Source organism: Monodon monoceros, unplaced genomic scaffold (genome assembly GCF_005190385.1).
Source record: "Monodon monoceros isolate NGI ecotype Baffin Bay Population unplaced genomic scaffold, NGI_Narwhal_1 Super_Scaffold_12, whole genome shotgun sequence".
NCBI classification, from domain to species: Eukaryota; Metazoa; Chordata; class Mammalia; order Artiodactyla; family Monodontidae; genus Monodon; species Monodon monoceros.
The window spans coordinates 36,534,839-36,551,200 of record NW_021703768.1 but is presented as its reverse complement, the minus strand read 5'-3'; the positions used below and the strand labels follow the sequence as shown (position 1 = coordinate 36,551,200).

General features: G+C 36.6%; 1 protein-coding gene and 1 pseudogene across 3 annotated transcripts in view; both read left to right on the top strand.

The window, feature by feature from the left end:
- The window catches only part of PAIP1 (poly(A) binding protein interacting protein 1), a 29,414-nt gene extending 13,487 nt beyond the window's left edge, over nt 1-15,927 (top strand). For all 3 annotated transcript variants that reach the window (XM_029217780.1, XM_029217779.1, XM_029217778.1), the window contains exons 5-11: nt 1,872-1,983; nt 3,630-3,755; nt 4,916-5,022; nt 7,907-8,024; nt 8,778-8,832; nt 13,197-13,290; nt 14,745-15,927. In XM_029217780.1, the coding sequence (XP_029073613.1) occupies nt 1,872-1,983; nt 3,630-3,755; nt 4,916-5,022; nt 7,907-8,024; nt 8,778-8,832; nt 13,197-13,290; nt 14,745-14,838 (706 nt within the window). In that variant the 3' untranslated portion in view covers nt 14,839-15,927. The remainder of the gene's footprint in view (nt 1-1,871; nt 1,984-3,629; nt 3,756-4,915; nt 5,023-7,906; nt 8,025-8,777; nt 8,833-13,196; nt 13,291-14,744) is intronic.
- Nucleotides 5,196-6,665, top strand: LOC114891656 (annotated as a pseudogene).
- Nucleotides 15,928-16,362: the final 435 nt, after the last annotated feature.

Genomic DNA, 16,362 nt, shown 5'->3' with positions numbered 1-16,362 from the left:
GCTCTGCCTTAGAGTTACCTAGAGACTTAAAATGGGGCTAAGCCTCCAGTCTTGGAAATTCTGATATAATTAGACTGAAGGAGAGTGTGGGCATGGTTTATAAATCTCCCCAAGTGATTCTACTATGTAGTCATGGTTGAGAATCACTCTTCTGGCTCTTTTGACTCTGTATCCCCTGTGTGTGCTTCTCTAGTACTAGGATACTGTCAAAGCTATCAACATGGAAAAACACTAATCATATAACAAGTGAAAAGATCATAATTCTGTTAACTTAAAAATGTAGAATACTTTGAAACAGATAGAAGTTACCTTCACAGCAGTTATTTCTGGGCTGCAGTGTCTTTATTCTTTATATTTTTCTGTTTTAACCTTTTTGAAATAGCCATGTATTACTTTTATAATTGAAAGTCTTTAGCTTAAAGTTTTAGAGTCTTTCCTCTCACCTAGATAATCAACCATGTACAAGTGTAGGGATTTGCATTTGTACATACATTAACATATATTAATATATAATCTAATAGTAATGGCGTTGATAAAACAGAAAGGTCATTTCATCGAAGCTCTTACCTGAAAAGTCATAAAAGGAAAGACAGAAAGGAAAGCAGCCAACAAGGTGCTTGGATAACTGAATTGGCATTAATTAACTGATCCTTTCCATTATTAACCAGTGTTCTATTTATAGATATCCCAACTTTTTTTCTGATGAGGAATTAATATGTATGAGAAGATAACCAATATCTTTCCACGTCTGACTCAAACAGCAGATGTCGCTCATTTAATATAGCTTGTAAGCACTGGCACACTAGGCTAAGCTGGGTTTATGATTGATACGTAAACTGAACCAAGGTAAATTCTTGGACAAGAAATGACTTTTTAGGTTCTTTTTGAAAATTTTTTTAAATTGGTACCTCAGGTATGAAAGCCGTTAACCCTTCATAAGCTGCTCCCTTGGTCTTTAAAAGGAGAACTATCAAAATCATTTTTATAAAACACATGACTTTTCTAGAATGTTCTTACACCTTATCAAGAAAAATAAAAAAATCTTTAACACCAAAATGGTGAACATTAAAAGTACATTTTAGAAATCCATTTTAGTAGCTGACACCATAATTCATTGGTATAGACAATGACAGGCTTCTTGTGATTATTTTAGATAATAAGAACTATGTAAGCTCTAAGGTGAATGCACCAAGTCAGGGAGAAATCAAACAAGGGAAAATAAATTGACTCCTTTAGTCTCTATTAGAAACAAAGACCCAAACAAAGACCAGATTAATTGCCTTCTATGTTTCTGTGTGGTTTCATTTGGGGACTTCTCCTCTTACTTCACTTCTCTGATTTGTATAATAGAAATTCTAAGAATAATGGGCTTAATAAGAATTCATTTTCAGCTTAGTTGGACGTCATCTGTATTTATATATCTTTTTTAAAGCTCTGTTCAAAGTTCGTATTTCAGCAAGAGCAGAATATTTTAGGGATACTTCGCATAAAAACAGTGCTTTCTTAAAAAGCCTATGAGACAATAAATAAGGTGAGGCAGTGGGGGTTTTTGTTTTGTTTTTTACTGCCAATATACAACGAACCTCATGAAATCTATGTAGCTGTAACTTGTTACAGTTTGTTCTAGTAATAGGTTTATTTTCAACTATTCTCATCAGTTTCTTAAAACTGGGAACCTTTGTATGAAAAGATAGTACATATTCTGATCGCTACAATAGACAGGAACACTTTTTATTACAGAAAATCAGAGTGTTGGTGCATTGTACTTGCCTCTGTATTGCTTGTGAACAACCAAACTGACAAATGGTCATCTTGTTTGACTATTTAAAAAACAAAGCAATGTGAGATTACAAAAGGTATGTCTTTATTAGATGTCGGACTGAATATGAAGTTAAAGATCAAGCTGCAAAAGGGGACGAAGTGACTCGAAAACGATTCCATGCATTTGTACTCTTTCTGGGAGAACTTTATCTTAACCTGGAGGTGAGGAGAAATTTTTCTTTTTAGTACTGACAAAGCCTGAGAATATAAATTGATCTCAATAAGGGATTTGTGTTTACTCTTTTATAACATTAAAAGTGAAATGGGAGATAAAGAAAATAGTCTCAGTGCCTACTCATGGTAGTATCTGTCCTCAAATGGAACATATGTACCATTTTGTCTTCCTGTTCATGGGCAGTGTTGGGAGATAGTTACTAAGCATTTTAAAGTCTTTATGTACTTTTGGAAAGCCATGGTTTACATGTGATTTCAGGCTTTTGGAATACAGACAGTCACACCTTTTTGAATCCTTGTATCATAAATATTAGCACATTTAGTATGTTGACTTTCAGATGGTGACCCAAAAGCAACTTGCCCTGCAGAGCATAAAACTTTGAAGAGGGGAGAGACTAGAGTTTCTGTGTTTTTTGTTTGGTTTTTTTCACCTGATTCACCTACAGTAGTTCTTTTTGGTCCTATTTTATATATTAATCTTCTATATAGAATGTATTTGTACAAAGTCTACAGCTAAATTGGTGGCATACTTGAGTATATGCTTGTTGGTAGGCAACATAAGTGCTGAATATTACTTTTGTAATGGATTTGCTTGATTTTTTTTTTTTTTTAACGAGTTAGTCCCAGATATCGGTATACCTTCTTAAACTCTGATTTGAGGACTTAGTATTGTAAATACCACTGAAAAGACACACGAATCCACCGTCAAATGTACATCTCAGTCAATGCATCTAAAAGGTCTTTGTCCAATCTCGTGCCTAATTTACTGTGCCTTTTTACCACAGATGGCCTTAATTTTTAAAAAAATCTCATGCCGTAATCTTTCTCAGTTTATTTTTGTATAAGCCAAATAAGAACACCAATATAAAATGTACCTTAAATGAATTGTCACTTTAAGAATGCAGTTGAACTTCCTATATAGAAGTCATGATGATATGTGTGGTGGAAGTTATAAAGATAAGGCATGGCTCCTGAACCTACAGTTCTTCAAGCCGGAGAGCTGAGATACATATTCTATTCTGATGCAAGTTAGAGTATTTTTAAATAGTATAAAAAGCAGAAAAAAGCTCTGTGTTCCCAAAAAGGTGTTAATAGGCTAGAGACTGCTTTATGAAGCAGTAATATTAAAGGAGGCTTAAATTGTCCTGACCATATATATTTTTTTAATATATAAATTTATTTATTTATTTTTGGCTGTGTTGGGTCTTTGTTGCTGTGCGCGGGCTTTCTCTAGTTGCGGCGTGCGGGGGCTACTCTTCGTTGCGGTGCGCGGACTTCTCATCGTCATGGCTTCTCTTGTTGCAGAGCACAGGCTCTAGGCGTGCGGGCTTCAGTAGCTGTGGTACGTGGGCTCAGTAGTTGTGGCTCGCAGGCTCTAGAGCGCAGGCTCAGTAGTTGTGGAGCACGAGCTTAGTTGCTCCGTGGCACGTGGGATCTTCCCCAGCCAGGGCTCAAACCTGTGTCCCTTGCATTGGCAGGCAGATTCTTAACCACTGCGCCACCAGGGAAGACCCTGACCACATGTTTTGTATTGTTTAACTTAAAACACTTATTTTGCCAGCACTTTGTTAGACCATTTGTATATCTGTGTTATATTTTGGCATAGTTGCTTTTCATTTTCTTTTCCCCAAAAGATCAAAGGAACAAATGGACAGGTTACAAGGGCAGACATTCTTCAGGTCGGTCTTCGGGAGTTGCTGAATGCCCTCTTTTCTAATCCTATGGATGACAACTTAATTTGTGCAGTAAAATTACTGAAGGTAGGTTTTACTTATTTTTTTCTTAAAATGTAACTGTTTTATCCCTTTAGTGTATAATTTAGAGGAAGGAAAGTACATATAATGCACAAATAGATCCAAGAGTAAGTTATTTAAGTTAAATATTGACATTTTACTTTACTCTCGAATTTAATATTGGAAAGACAATATATACTTATTGTTTAATACAAGAAGTTTAAAAGTGAAAAATGGAAGTCCTTCACTCCACCCCATACGTAAAGTCCCTTTCTTTCTCTTCCTCTATCTGCATGTGTGCTCCCGTAAGATCTTACTCTGACGTGGCTTGCTTTTTTACCACCAAATGAAGATCTTGGATTTTTGCATGGCTCTTTCTTCAGTAGCTTCCCAGTGTTCCATTGTATGCATGCACATTGTTTATCCATTCCATCCTTGAGCAGTTATTTTCAGTTTAGCCACTATAGCACTGTCAGTAATCTTTCATTGTATCTTTATATATGCAGTTGTTTATGTAACTTAAATTCTTACCCATAGATTTGGTGGCTCAGTGAGCATGTATACCTTAATTTGATAAGTAATGCCAAATTTCCCTTCCAAATGCTGAATCAGAGTGTGTTCCCACCAACAGTGAATGAGTATACCTCTTTTCCCATATCCTTATCAGTGATGGATAGAATCAATCCTAGGTTTTATTTTGTCATCGTGATGAGTAAAAACAAAAAGCTCATTTTAATTTGCATTTCTGTGACTAAAATCACTAGTGAATTAAAGCCTTTTTTTGTTTGTAAGCCATTTTTTTAGTTTCTGTGAATTACCTGCTTATATCCTTAACTCATTTTTTTCCTGATTGTGTTTTTTAAATTCTCAGTTTCTACACTTGTTGGATGTTGCATATTTCAAAAAGTGATATGTTGATTAAAATTTTATAGCCTTGGTCATATAGCAAACGTGCCATACAGTCATTGGCGTATAAAGCCTATGGTAAAACTTCTGCTATAGTTCATTCCTTTTTCCTGTCAAGAAAAAGTATAGCGATTCCTGAATATTAGATGGTAGAAAATAATTAGGAATATTTAACTTGCTAAATTCATCTTGTTTAAAGAATGCTTGAACTGCTACTAATATCTTTTTAGAATTTCTGTACTTTATTGAATTCTTTATTTTACTGATACTTGCTTTTTTAGTTGACAGGGTCAGTTTTAGAAGATGCCTGGAAGGAAAAAGGAAAGACTGATATGGAAGAAGTTATTCAGAGAATTGAAAATGTTGTCCTAGACGCAAATTGCAGCAGGTAGGAAAAGAAGTAATATAGATAGCCAGTGGATCTCAATTCCTTGCTTTTTCTTTGGGGTTGTTTTTAATCTGTTGTGCTTCATCAGAATACTCTTTAGAAATCTACAGAAATTTTTTTTTTTACCTATGGCTTCTGCTCACCTAGCCACTTTTCTTCAGTTATGCTTATGAATGGAAGAAGTTAAGATATTCCTGTGGGAATATGAGTCCCTTAAAAAATAAAATGATTTATACTTTTAAGCTCAATAAATATTTGGGTAAAGTACTACTGTAAGTCCAGTTGGAGGTATAAAAGTGTTAGCAGGATCGCACTGCCTTTAAGAACCATATATAGCCACAGTTACATGGAATAAATTTCAAGCCTGTCTTAAAAAAAAAAAAAAAAAAAAAAGGCAGCAGGAGCCAGGCAGTGGGGTGCGAGCATGTAGACTTCACCTCAGTGCGTAAGAGAGCACTTCAGACCCTCTGGACAGTGCTGGGTGCCGTTGACCAAATGCGGCTCTCAGAGGCGAGGACAGGCTCCTCAGTGGGCGGCAGTGAGGGCTCTGGCCTCAGTAAAGCAGAAACCGCTGCCAAGCGCAGCGAGGCCCAGTGAAGATCTGAAGGCGCTCCTCTGAAGTCCCACTACCTCCAGTGGAGCCCAGTCATCCCTTCCACAGCAACGTCAGTGAGAATCGAAGGCATGGAGACCTCACTGGATATTAGCTACCCTCCCGTGAGAGTCTGAAGGATACTATTACCAGAGCTCTGCCCTTTTGGAAGGAAGAAATAGTTTCCCAGATCAAGAAGGGGAAACGGGTATTGGCTGTAGCCCGTGGCACCAGCCTCCAGGGGCATTGTCAAGCAGAGAGGGTCTCTGAAGAGCTTATCATGGAGCTGAGCCTGCTGACTGTGAATTGGACAAGAACATGAAGCCCATCACGCCTGTGCAGTTCCTGGGGGATGAGGAGACTGTGTGTAAAGCCATGGACTCTGTGGCTGCCCAGGGCAAGGCCAAGAAGGGAGGGCGAGCAGCAGACAAACTACTCCCAAGGACACCCTCCCTGCCCATCCCATTCCTCTGCACTTCTCCCCTACGCATATCAAACTGACCGCATCTGTAAGTTGTAGCTCCAGATGGGGACCAGTGGCTCCCAATTTCATATTAGCCGTTTTTTTCTCTTGCACCCACTCCCTTCATGCAGTCTAGTCAGAATGGCACCTCTGGGGCAGGGTTGTCAGTCCAAGCAAGGGGAGACTTGTCCAAGAGGGTGGACAGGAAGTAATTCGGGGGGGGGGTTGCTAATGCTTTGTCTATTACTAAGGACCTGCTTGAGTAAGTGTTGGGGGGAACCATGTTAGGCGTGACCAATGAGGGAAAACAAGAGAGCCTATTTATGTTCCCAGGGGCCGGTCCTGTATTATTCTGTAGTCAGGTGACTGGGTGGCTCTAGTCATTCCAGTGGAGAATGAATGTAATACGCGTGGCAATTGAAACAAATATTTCCTCCCTGCCTGCAGAAGATTGGGACCAATCCTGGTGTTTATGTGTTGTATTTACTTTTACAAAAAAGTATATAATTAAAAAAAATTTTTTTAACATCTTTATTGGAATATAATTGCTTTACAATGTTGTGTTAGTTTCTGCTGTATTACAAAGTGAGTCAGCTATACGTATACATATACCCCCATAACCCCTCCCTCTTGCGTCTCCCTCCCACCCTCCCTATCCCACCCCTCTAGGTGGTCACAAAGCACCGAGCTGATCTCCCTGTGCTATGCAGCTGCTTCTAACTAGCTGTCTGTTTTACATTTGGTAGTGTATATATGTCAATGCTACTCTCTCACTTTGTCCCAGGTTACCCTTCCCCCTCCCCGTGTCCTCAAGTCCATTCTCTACATCTGCGTCTTTATTCCTGTCCTGCCCCTACGTTCATCAGAACTTTTTTTTTTTTAGATTCCACATATATGTGTTAGCATATGGCATTTGTCTTTCTCTTTCTGACTTACTTCATTCTGTATGACAGACTCTAGGTCCATCACCCCACTACAAATAACTCAATTTCGTTTCTTTTTACGTCTGAGTAATATTCCATTGTATATATGTGCCACATCTTTATCTACTCATCTGTCAATGGACACTCAGGTTGCTTCCATGTCCTGGCTATTGTAAATAGTGCTGCAATGAACATTGTGGTACATGACTCTTTTTGAATTATGGTTTTCTCAGGGTATATGCCTAGTAGTGGGATTGCTGGGTCATATGGTAGTTCTATTTTTAGTTTTTTAAGGAACCTCCATACTGTTCTCCATAGTGGCTGTATCAATTTACATTCCCACCAACAGTGCAGGAGGGTTTCTTTTTCTCCACACCCTCTCCAGCACTTATTGTTTGTAGATTTTAAAATTACATAATTAAAATAAAAAACCTTCTGGGGTTTCTGATGACTGTTGAAATATTCCCACGTGTGGTCATCAGAAAATGAGCCATTCCTTACACCAACATGGGATAAGCTCCTTGATTTCCAAGGTGTAGGAGTTCATCCTCTCACGTGTGTTAGAATCCCTCCGCTGCCTTATTATTTTATGGTAGTGAAATGCCTCTTGATCACGTCCAAGTGTGTCTTTCACTGTGCCAGATTTCTGAATCATGTTCCAGTTGCTTGGCCTGCCACTTGGGCCCAGTACGCGTTTGAGCATAACTGTACTAAATCCTTTTTTCCAGATCAGTATAGTAAAGGAGTGATGTGCATTTTTTTAAAAAGATAAATTTGTGTTATTACAGGAAATGTCTAGAATATCAAAGCATGTTAAATTTTTGAAACAACGTTTTAGGCATCTGTGATATATTAGAGCACGATGACACTTGCTCGTTTTAACTCATTTTCAACTTTTGTCTGCAGAGATGTAAAACAGATGCTCTTGAAGCTTGTAGAGCTCCGGTCAAGTAACTGGGGTAGAGTCCATGCAACTTCAACATACAGGGAAGCAACACCTGAAAATGATCCTAATTATTTTATGGTATGCCAGTGTTTACATTTTAAATTTGGTTATTGCTTGAATTCAATTTTGGCAATTTGTAGATAAGTTACATAAACTTATCTCAGAATTTAATACCTAATAACTCTTTTCACTGGCTTAGAGTCACATGGCAGCCATGGAAGGAATCCTCAGTGAAAGGGTAGACTAGACAAAGAGCCATTCAATGGCAAGGGAAATGAATAAGGCTTGACTTGGACTTGGGTGAGTGTAGGGATTCCTCAAAGCAGTTTTTCCAGAGAATTCATGATCAAAGGCCTGCATTTCAAACTTTTACTTGGCATTTTGTAGTAAAGTAAATTAAGAAAACGAAAATGGTTACCAGGCCAGTGATGCCCTGAAGCTCTCGACAGGATCAAACAGAAAGAAACTATGGAGGAATGCTCTTACAATCCAGTCTTGGAAATACTTAAAGAAAAAAATGGTTGCAGGGGGTGGGAACCACAACTAAAAATCAGCTGACACTAAATCACAGCGCACAACGCACCAAGTCACCAAGGGTGTGACAGGCAGCAGACGGTGGGGTTAGACCCACAAGAACTTGAGATAATAGAATAGTAATCTGAAGACCATAGACTTTCCCAGTGAAATGAAAATGGCTGCTAGGAATTTAGTTTTTTGCTTGTTTTTGTATTATCAGGTACAGATGAATGAAATCAGCCATGCTCAATTAATGTGCTTTAAAAAAGCAATTCTGAAATGATAACATGTTTTAATCGCTCTGATTCCTCCTAGAATGAGCCAACATTTTATACATCTGATGGTGTTCCTTTCACTGCCGCTGATCCAGGTATGTTGTCTCAGTCATTTTCCAACCATTTTTTGGTAAGATAGTAAATTACAGAAAACCATACCCTCACTGGCACAAAGTTGTAGCATTTTGAAGAGTTCACATCGTTCTAAAATATAGGGTAAAGGTTTGTCTCACTAGAATATTCTTACAGTTACCACTTGGAACCATTTCACATCAAACATTTGATTCAGTATATAGTGTCTTGTCACCCTAACAGTGAAGGATTGGAAGAATCCCTCAATTAAATGCAAGCATTTTTACTTTATATTTCCTCTAATATTTTGTTTTTATACTCTAAACTTTCAGGTAGTTAAAGCAGAAGGGAAAGATGGTTGTAGTTCACTATATAGTCAGCAGCTTTCATTGGTACAGGTTAATACTTGCAGATACTAAGAATTGTGGATCTTATTAATATTTGGTGGGTCAGTTAATTAAAATCTAAATCTCTGCACACTTCCCTTCCCAGAAAAGAGCCATTTTATAGAATGAGTGCTTTAATTGTGATAAACAGAACTGCACTGTGAGCAAGAGAACATTTCCCCACTTTGAACAAACTTACAACCAGCTTATCAGAATTTTCCCATTTGTTTCCTCTGGATAGCAGGGACTGACTGTCCTATGCCTCTAGCACAAAGGGGTAGAAAGAAGAACCGCTTAACTTCTCAATTTTAAATTATGAAATATTCAAAAGTATTGAAACCACACACAAAAAAGGGCATATTGATTCACTGTCAAGATTGAACCAATTTCACTTATCAATATATACTCTGGGTCTTTTCAAAGAAATAAAACCCTTTATAGACAGTAATAACCATTCTCTGTTTCTGTAATTGATACCTCACCTTCAAGTCCAGTCCTTCCATAACTTCCCCCCACAGAGGTAATTACTGTCCTGACATTGGTGTCCTTGTGCTGTCTTTTTACTTCATGTATGACTGTAAATGATAGGTGTTACCATACACAGCAGTATTAACCTAAATGGTGCCTTATTGTGCACGTCTTTTTGCAACTTATTTTTTATTCAGTATTTTTGGTGTTCATGTTGATTGATATATATATAGCTTTAGTTCATTCATTTTAAATGCCAAATAATAACCTACTCAGAGTAAATCACAGTTTATAGATCCCCTCCCACTTGTGGATGGTTGGTTGGTTCACACTTGTTACTACCCACAGTGCTGTGCAAACATCTTTAAGAATCTTTGTGCACATGCAGGAATTTCTTTAGGGTAACGAAGTAGAATTGTTACATTATAGGCTATATGCATCTTCAACTTCACTAAATGTTGCTTAAACTGCTTTCCATCATGATCATACCACTTAATATTCCCACCAGCAACATGTGTTCCTATTTCCCATTGTTGGCAACACTTATTGATACCAGACCTATTTTCTTGTCAGTCTCTTTGTATGAAATTGTAAACTTTTATTTCCCTACTAGTGGTAGTGAATTTCTTTTCATGTTTCTATTGACCTCTGATTTCTTTGTTTGAGAATCACCTGTTTGTGTCCTTTGCCTGTATTTCTGTTGGATCATTTGTCTTTCTTACTGATTTTTAATTACTTACATGGCCTGGAAAGTGATCCTTAGTTTCTCCCAGTATGTGCTGTCTTTACGTTTCATGTGTTGTCACATAGAAGCTTTGAGTGTTAAAGTCTTGTTTGTGCTCTCTGTGACTTACTATGATCAAATTCCATTGTCTTCTAAACCTTGTTGCTTTTTATATTTAGGTGTTTAATCCATCTGCTAGTTTTTATATGTGGTAAATGGTAGGACTTAAATATTCTATAGTTACTCATCTCAGCAACAGGTCATCCTTTCTCTCTTGGACAAAACGTTCCTCTGTGTACCATGTAACTCCCTATAGATTTGTGTCTTATTCCTGTGTCCATGAATGTGGATCTTTCTTCTTGTTTGTCTTGACACCAATACTGCATTCTTAATTATTCTTACCTACTGTAAATCTTGCTATGTCTGGTGAGACAAATTTTCCTTCTTCCCTTATTCTTTGAGGCTACCTTCATTCATTTTGGTTCTTCGATCTTCATCGTTGTCCAATCTGTTTTTCCTGCTTATTTCTAGTAACTATTTTATTTATAGAAATTCAATTTGGTTTTCAAACTGAATTTTGTTTCTGCATTTTGTTCAAAGTATCTTGATCTTAAAGTTTTGAGTCCTTTTTTTGTCATCATTCTAAACATGCTTATTTTTGCTTCATACTTTTGTTTTCTTTTAATGCTAACCCTACTGTTATTTCTAATTGTCATATACAAAATGATTTATGTTGTGTTCTTTTTTTGAAATCTCAAATTTAACTGTCTTTCTTAAGCTTTTTTTGTGGAAGTGATTTCAAACTTACAGTAAAGTTATAAAAGTAAAAACTGTGCAAAGAACATCCATCTACCTTTTACTCAGATGTACCTTCAACAGTTTACTCCATTTATTATTTGTTCTCTCCACACTCTCTTTTTTTTTTCTAAATCATTTGAAGTTAAGTTGCATATACTATGGCCCTTCATGACAGCTCCAGCATTTTAACTGCCTGTTTGTTTTTGTTTATAAAAACTTGTGGCTTGGATTGTAGGAACATCTCTCCAAAGGGGGGTTTATATTTGCTTGTGCCAGGAGCCATATGGGTAATACTGGCTTGGAACAAGTTGCTATTTTCTTGTCGTAGGGATTCTTTACGTGGATAATAGAAATTTGAAGTGCAGGCCCATTGTTAAAAATTCTCTGGGGAACCAGTTTCTTCAGAGTACCTCTGTCCTCACTCCAAACCCAGGCAGAGACAACCAAGCTTCTTTGCCATCTCCCTTTGCCACCGAGGTGTTTTTTGTTTTTTCTTGGTTCACCTTTTGCTTGCAATACCAGTTCTTTGAATGTTCAGCCTTTGTCTTGGTGAGATGGACTTGGGGCATGAATTCCATCTCTCTGTTTCACATGGACTCAAGGCCTTGCTTTCTGACCTTCTGTGGGTTTTAAAATCGAAGCCCTTTGTTCATAATACCACCTGGTCTGTCAGCCTCCCAGCTGCAGTAGTTATGTATGGCTTTCAGTTCCCTTCTCGTTTCTGTCATCTGGTGACTTGATTGTTTGTGTGTGTGTGTGTGTGTGTGTGTGAACTCATTTGTATATTTAAAAGAATGTTTTATCTGTTGCCTTAAGCATTTGTTGCAGAAAGGTTTTATAGTTAAAATTGTCTCCAAATTGCCAAGATTGGGTATCAAAATATCACTAACCCTTTAAGCTAGAATTAGAGTTTTATAGAGACTGACAATCTTGGAAAAACATGGTCTCTATGGAGTTAAATGTAATTACATCATCCTCTCGAAATTTGAGGTAGCTGTTGTTCACAAGAAACTAATTGTAAGATAACTAGTTTTAATATACACTGACCCATTATATTATTCAGAGGTAAGGACTTCATACACACATGCTAATCTTAAAAGATACTCGGTAACTCTGCTTAAGACAGTTGGCAGATGGAGAGCTATAATATCACCTGTTATTGCCTTAGAAGAGCCCAACCAAGGGATAGTATAGCTGAAACATTTATCAGGTATCTATGTTCCAGCTGTCTCTAAGGAGAGGGAAGAAAAGAAAATCTCCTATGCTCAGAACATTTGCTAGGTTAGCCTCCTCTGATTGAGAAGCTTCAAGCAATGATGGCTCTTACCTGCTAGCCAGGTAGCTCACTTTACCTCCTTGGGAAGGAATAATGGGGGAGCCAGAAACTAGGAGGTTTGATTGAAATCCCTCCTTGTGGAAGGAAAAACAGTAGTATGGAAGAAACATGTTCTTCCCCAACAAGTTAGGACAATATCTTGTCTGATGGAAAGAAGCAGCAGAGAATGTAAACAGCATGCACACTGGGTGTGAAATGTACTCTGTTATGTTCATAGTGGCTTTGATTTCCATCTTATATTTAGAGGAATATTAAATATACATTTGACCCCTGAACAACACAGGTTTGAACTGCACAGATCTGTTTATATGTGGATTTTTTCACTAAATATGTGCTACAGTACTTACACAGGGTTGGTTGAATCGCAAATACAAAGGAAACGTGTGTAAGGAGGGCGGGCTAAGTTATATGTGGATTTTCGATTGTGTGGAGGGTCAGTGACCCTAAAGGGCCAACTGTATAATTTATGAGCATATTCTGGGGGCGGGGAGAGATAAAGCAAGCCAATTAGAATATAAGTTTTGTAAAAGATATTCTTAAATATGTAGTTGGAACCTTACTGTTATTTAAATGTATCTGCTTAAATGAAAAGCCATAATATTAAAAAAATTTTTAGGGATAACTGGCCATTTCATATGAATATTTTTCAGCATTAAAATTTTTTATTTTTTATAGATTACCAAGAGAAATATCAAGAGTTACTTGAAAGAGAAGACTTTTTTCCAGATTATGAAGAAAATGGAACAGATTTATCAGGGGGTGGTGATCCGTAAGTTCTGTTTAGCTGCTTTCTTTTTGGGGGTTTTTTGGGTTGTTTCTTGGGTTTTTTTTTATGGGGGGGGTTGTTTTGCTTTGTTTGGCCATGCCGCGCGGCTTGCCAGCATGATCTTAGTTCCCCAACCAGGGATTGAACCTGGCCCCCCTGCAGTGGAAGTGTGGAGTCCTAACCACTGGACTGCCAGGGAATTCTCATCTTTAGCCACTTTCTTTGTGAAATTTCTGTGGCCACAGTTTGTAGGTGGAGTTTAGACTAGAAAAGATGATGAAAGAATGTGCATTTTGATTTAATGGTGTTATAGTGGTATATATGTAGTAGTTGTTTACCAAAAATTTTCAGAAAATCATATTAGAGAAAACACTATGGTTCTGAAAATTAAATATAGCTAAGGTGGAAAAACTATTAATGTAGCATATTCAAACAATTAGTTTTTATAAAATAAATACTATTATTATACCTAAGACTTTAAATAAGTAACTCTAAAGCTGTAAGATCTTAGGTAAGTTCTGTTCCTGTTTCTCCATCTATTAAATAGGAATAGTAGACCCCTCCTTGAGTTTTTTTGAGAACTAAATGAGATACATAAATACTTGAGACAGCCCCCGGCACATAGTAGAAGGCTCAAAGCTTAGCTGTTAAACGATTAAAATTAAAACATAATTATATAAAAATGTTTGGACTGATAGACATATATAAATTATAGTCCTGTTCTCATCTCTTAATCTTCATCTGCCATTCTTTGTAATAAAATAAACTTTTACTGTATTACTCATTTATCGTTAGATTGTACTGCATTTTGTATATGGAAGGACCAAGAACTTGTGAGGTTTAGTTCCAGTTCTGTTAACAATTCATGTGAATTTGGACATGCTACTTGGATTCTCCTCTTCATAAGTGGAGGGTGGAAATAAATTAAGTCTGTGACTTCAGTTTTTCTTATCCCATCTCATGTGTTGTAGGTTTAAAAAAAAAAATGAACCACCTTTATTCTGTCTCTAAGTAGTAACATTTTAATTATAAGTCAGTGTAAGATTTTCTAATGTTAACATACTTTTATGTACTAGTTTAATAGAAAAAAATACAGGGATGTGCTTCCAAGCACAATTAGGAAGGTTCAGCCCTGCCGACAGTATACTACTGGAAATTAAAGTTGTCCTTGGCATTGAATTTCAGGTTATCCTCTAAAGTTTTGTTTGGTAAGCATTATATCCTCTTTGCCCTAATGAACTTGTGGCATTTCAACATATGGCCTTGTACTAGAAATGGGGGAGGAAGAAGGAGAAAGACCCATCAGCATTTGGTAGGATTGGCAAGATAGTTTTGTCACATGTTGGTAGAAAGGGTCATGGGGGGTGGGAAGACACATACTTACTTTCATGGCGTAGTATCTTAGACATTTTCTGAATTAAAAAACATTAAACTTGTCATATATGCTTCTTTCACAGATACTTGGATGATATTGATGATGAGATGGACCCAGAGATAGAGGAAGCTTATGAAAAGTTTTGTTTGGAATCAGAGCGTAAGCGAAAACAGTAAAATTAAATTTCCGCATATCAATTTTATAAAGCCGTTTAGGTTATGGTGACTTAGCAGAACACAGGAAAGCAAGAAAATGTGTCACACTTATACCAAATTAAGGATGTTGAGTTATGTTACTAATGTATGCAACTTTAATTTTGTTTAACACTCTCTGCCAAAATAAACTTTATTCCCTATAACTTAAAATGTGTATATATATATAATAGTTTATTATGTACAGTTAATTCCACTGTTTTGGCTGCAATAAAATCGATTTTGAAAAAAATGAAAAATGTCGAAAGTAAATTTTGCTAGCTGGTTAGAAGCTTATCCTTTAAATTCTACTTTTCTTGAGGGAAAAATTCTTAGCCTGGAAATACATATTACTGCAAAATGTAGCATCCTTTTTTAGATATGAGTATTATAGCTTTCACTTAGTTTTACATTTAGTGTCTCAATGAATTGAGTTTCAAATATGAATCAGAATCATGAATATCTTTAGCACTGAAGTCTTAGAATATATCATTAACAACTGATTCACATATCCAGATGCTATTTGAGACCAAGGGCTTTTAAAATGGCTTAAAAAAAAAGACTAAGAACTCCCAACTAAACAACCAGGATTCTTCACTGAGGATTTATTGCAATTCTAGAATTGGTTTTTTTCACCTAACCTCACTACCCTAAAGCCTGGAACATTATTCTGCTTTATTTATATGACTTTCTCATTTTTGTTTTATAGCATGAGTTGCATTGACTTTTTTACTAGAGAATTTTACTAGATCTTTGTCACTCAAGTTTTCATCTGCTTTATAATTGCTATACCTTGAGAATCACTTTTCTAATACTTTTATTACTATAATGTGGTACCACCTCAGCCCTACCTAATTAATATTTTTACCAATGTCAAAAATCTTTTTCCAACTAACTAAAAGTAAAACTTAATGTACAAAAGGATTGCTTGTAAATATGCATGTAAATAGTTCTGTTAATAACCCACTGTTTTACATTTGGTACATCTGTGTCTGCCTATACAATCAGCTTTCTCACTTTTCTGCTTGTTTGTTTGGTCTGGATTAAAATTAGACTTTAAAAATAAAATTTAAATAGTTTTGTTTCCTCTAAGTTTTTGGATGGTATCCTGGTATTTTAAAGAGTTTCTGTTGAACTTTTTTACATGACATCATAAAGTTCAGATTTGAAATCAGAGAAACTATACTAGGATAGAAGATATTCTTTGAACAAGAGTTTCAATAACATATACATCTACTCAGAAAAAAAACAGCAATTATAAAACATTAAAATTCTTTAGCGTCCTTATTATAAAAGAGAAATATATATGTAATTGGGGCTTTTGGAAATTGTAATAGTCAGAATTCTTTTTTTCAGAATGGCTCCTAACATGGTGGCTAGTACTTTAATCTGCCGTTCTCTAAAGATTGTGCTCACTGTAAGTCTGAGGGACAGGGGGAAGGGGGTGTAGGGAAGGGGCCCGACATTAGACTGGGGCCAAGAATGTGCTAGCTGAATATACTTTAAACT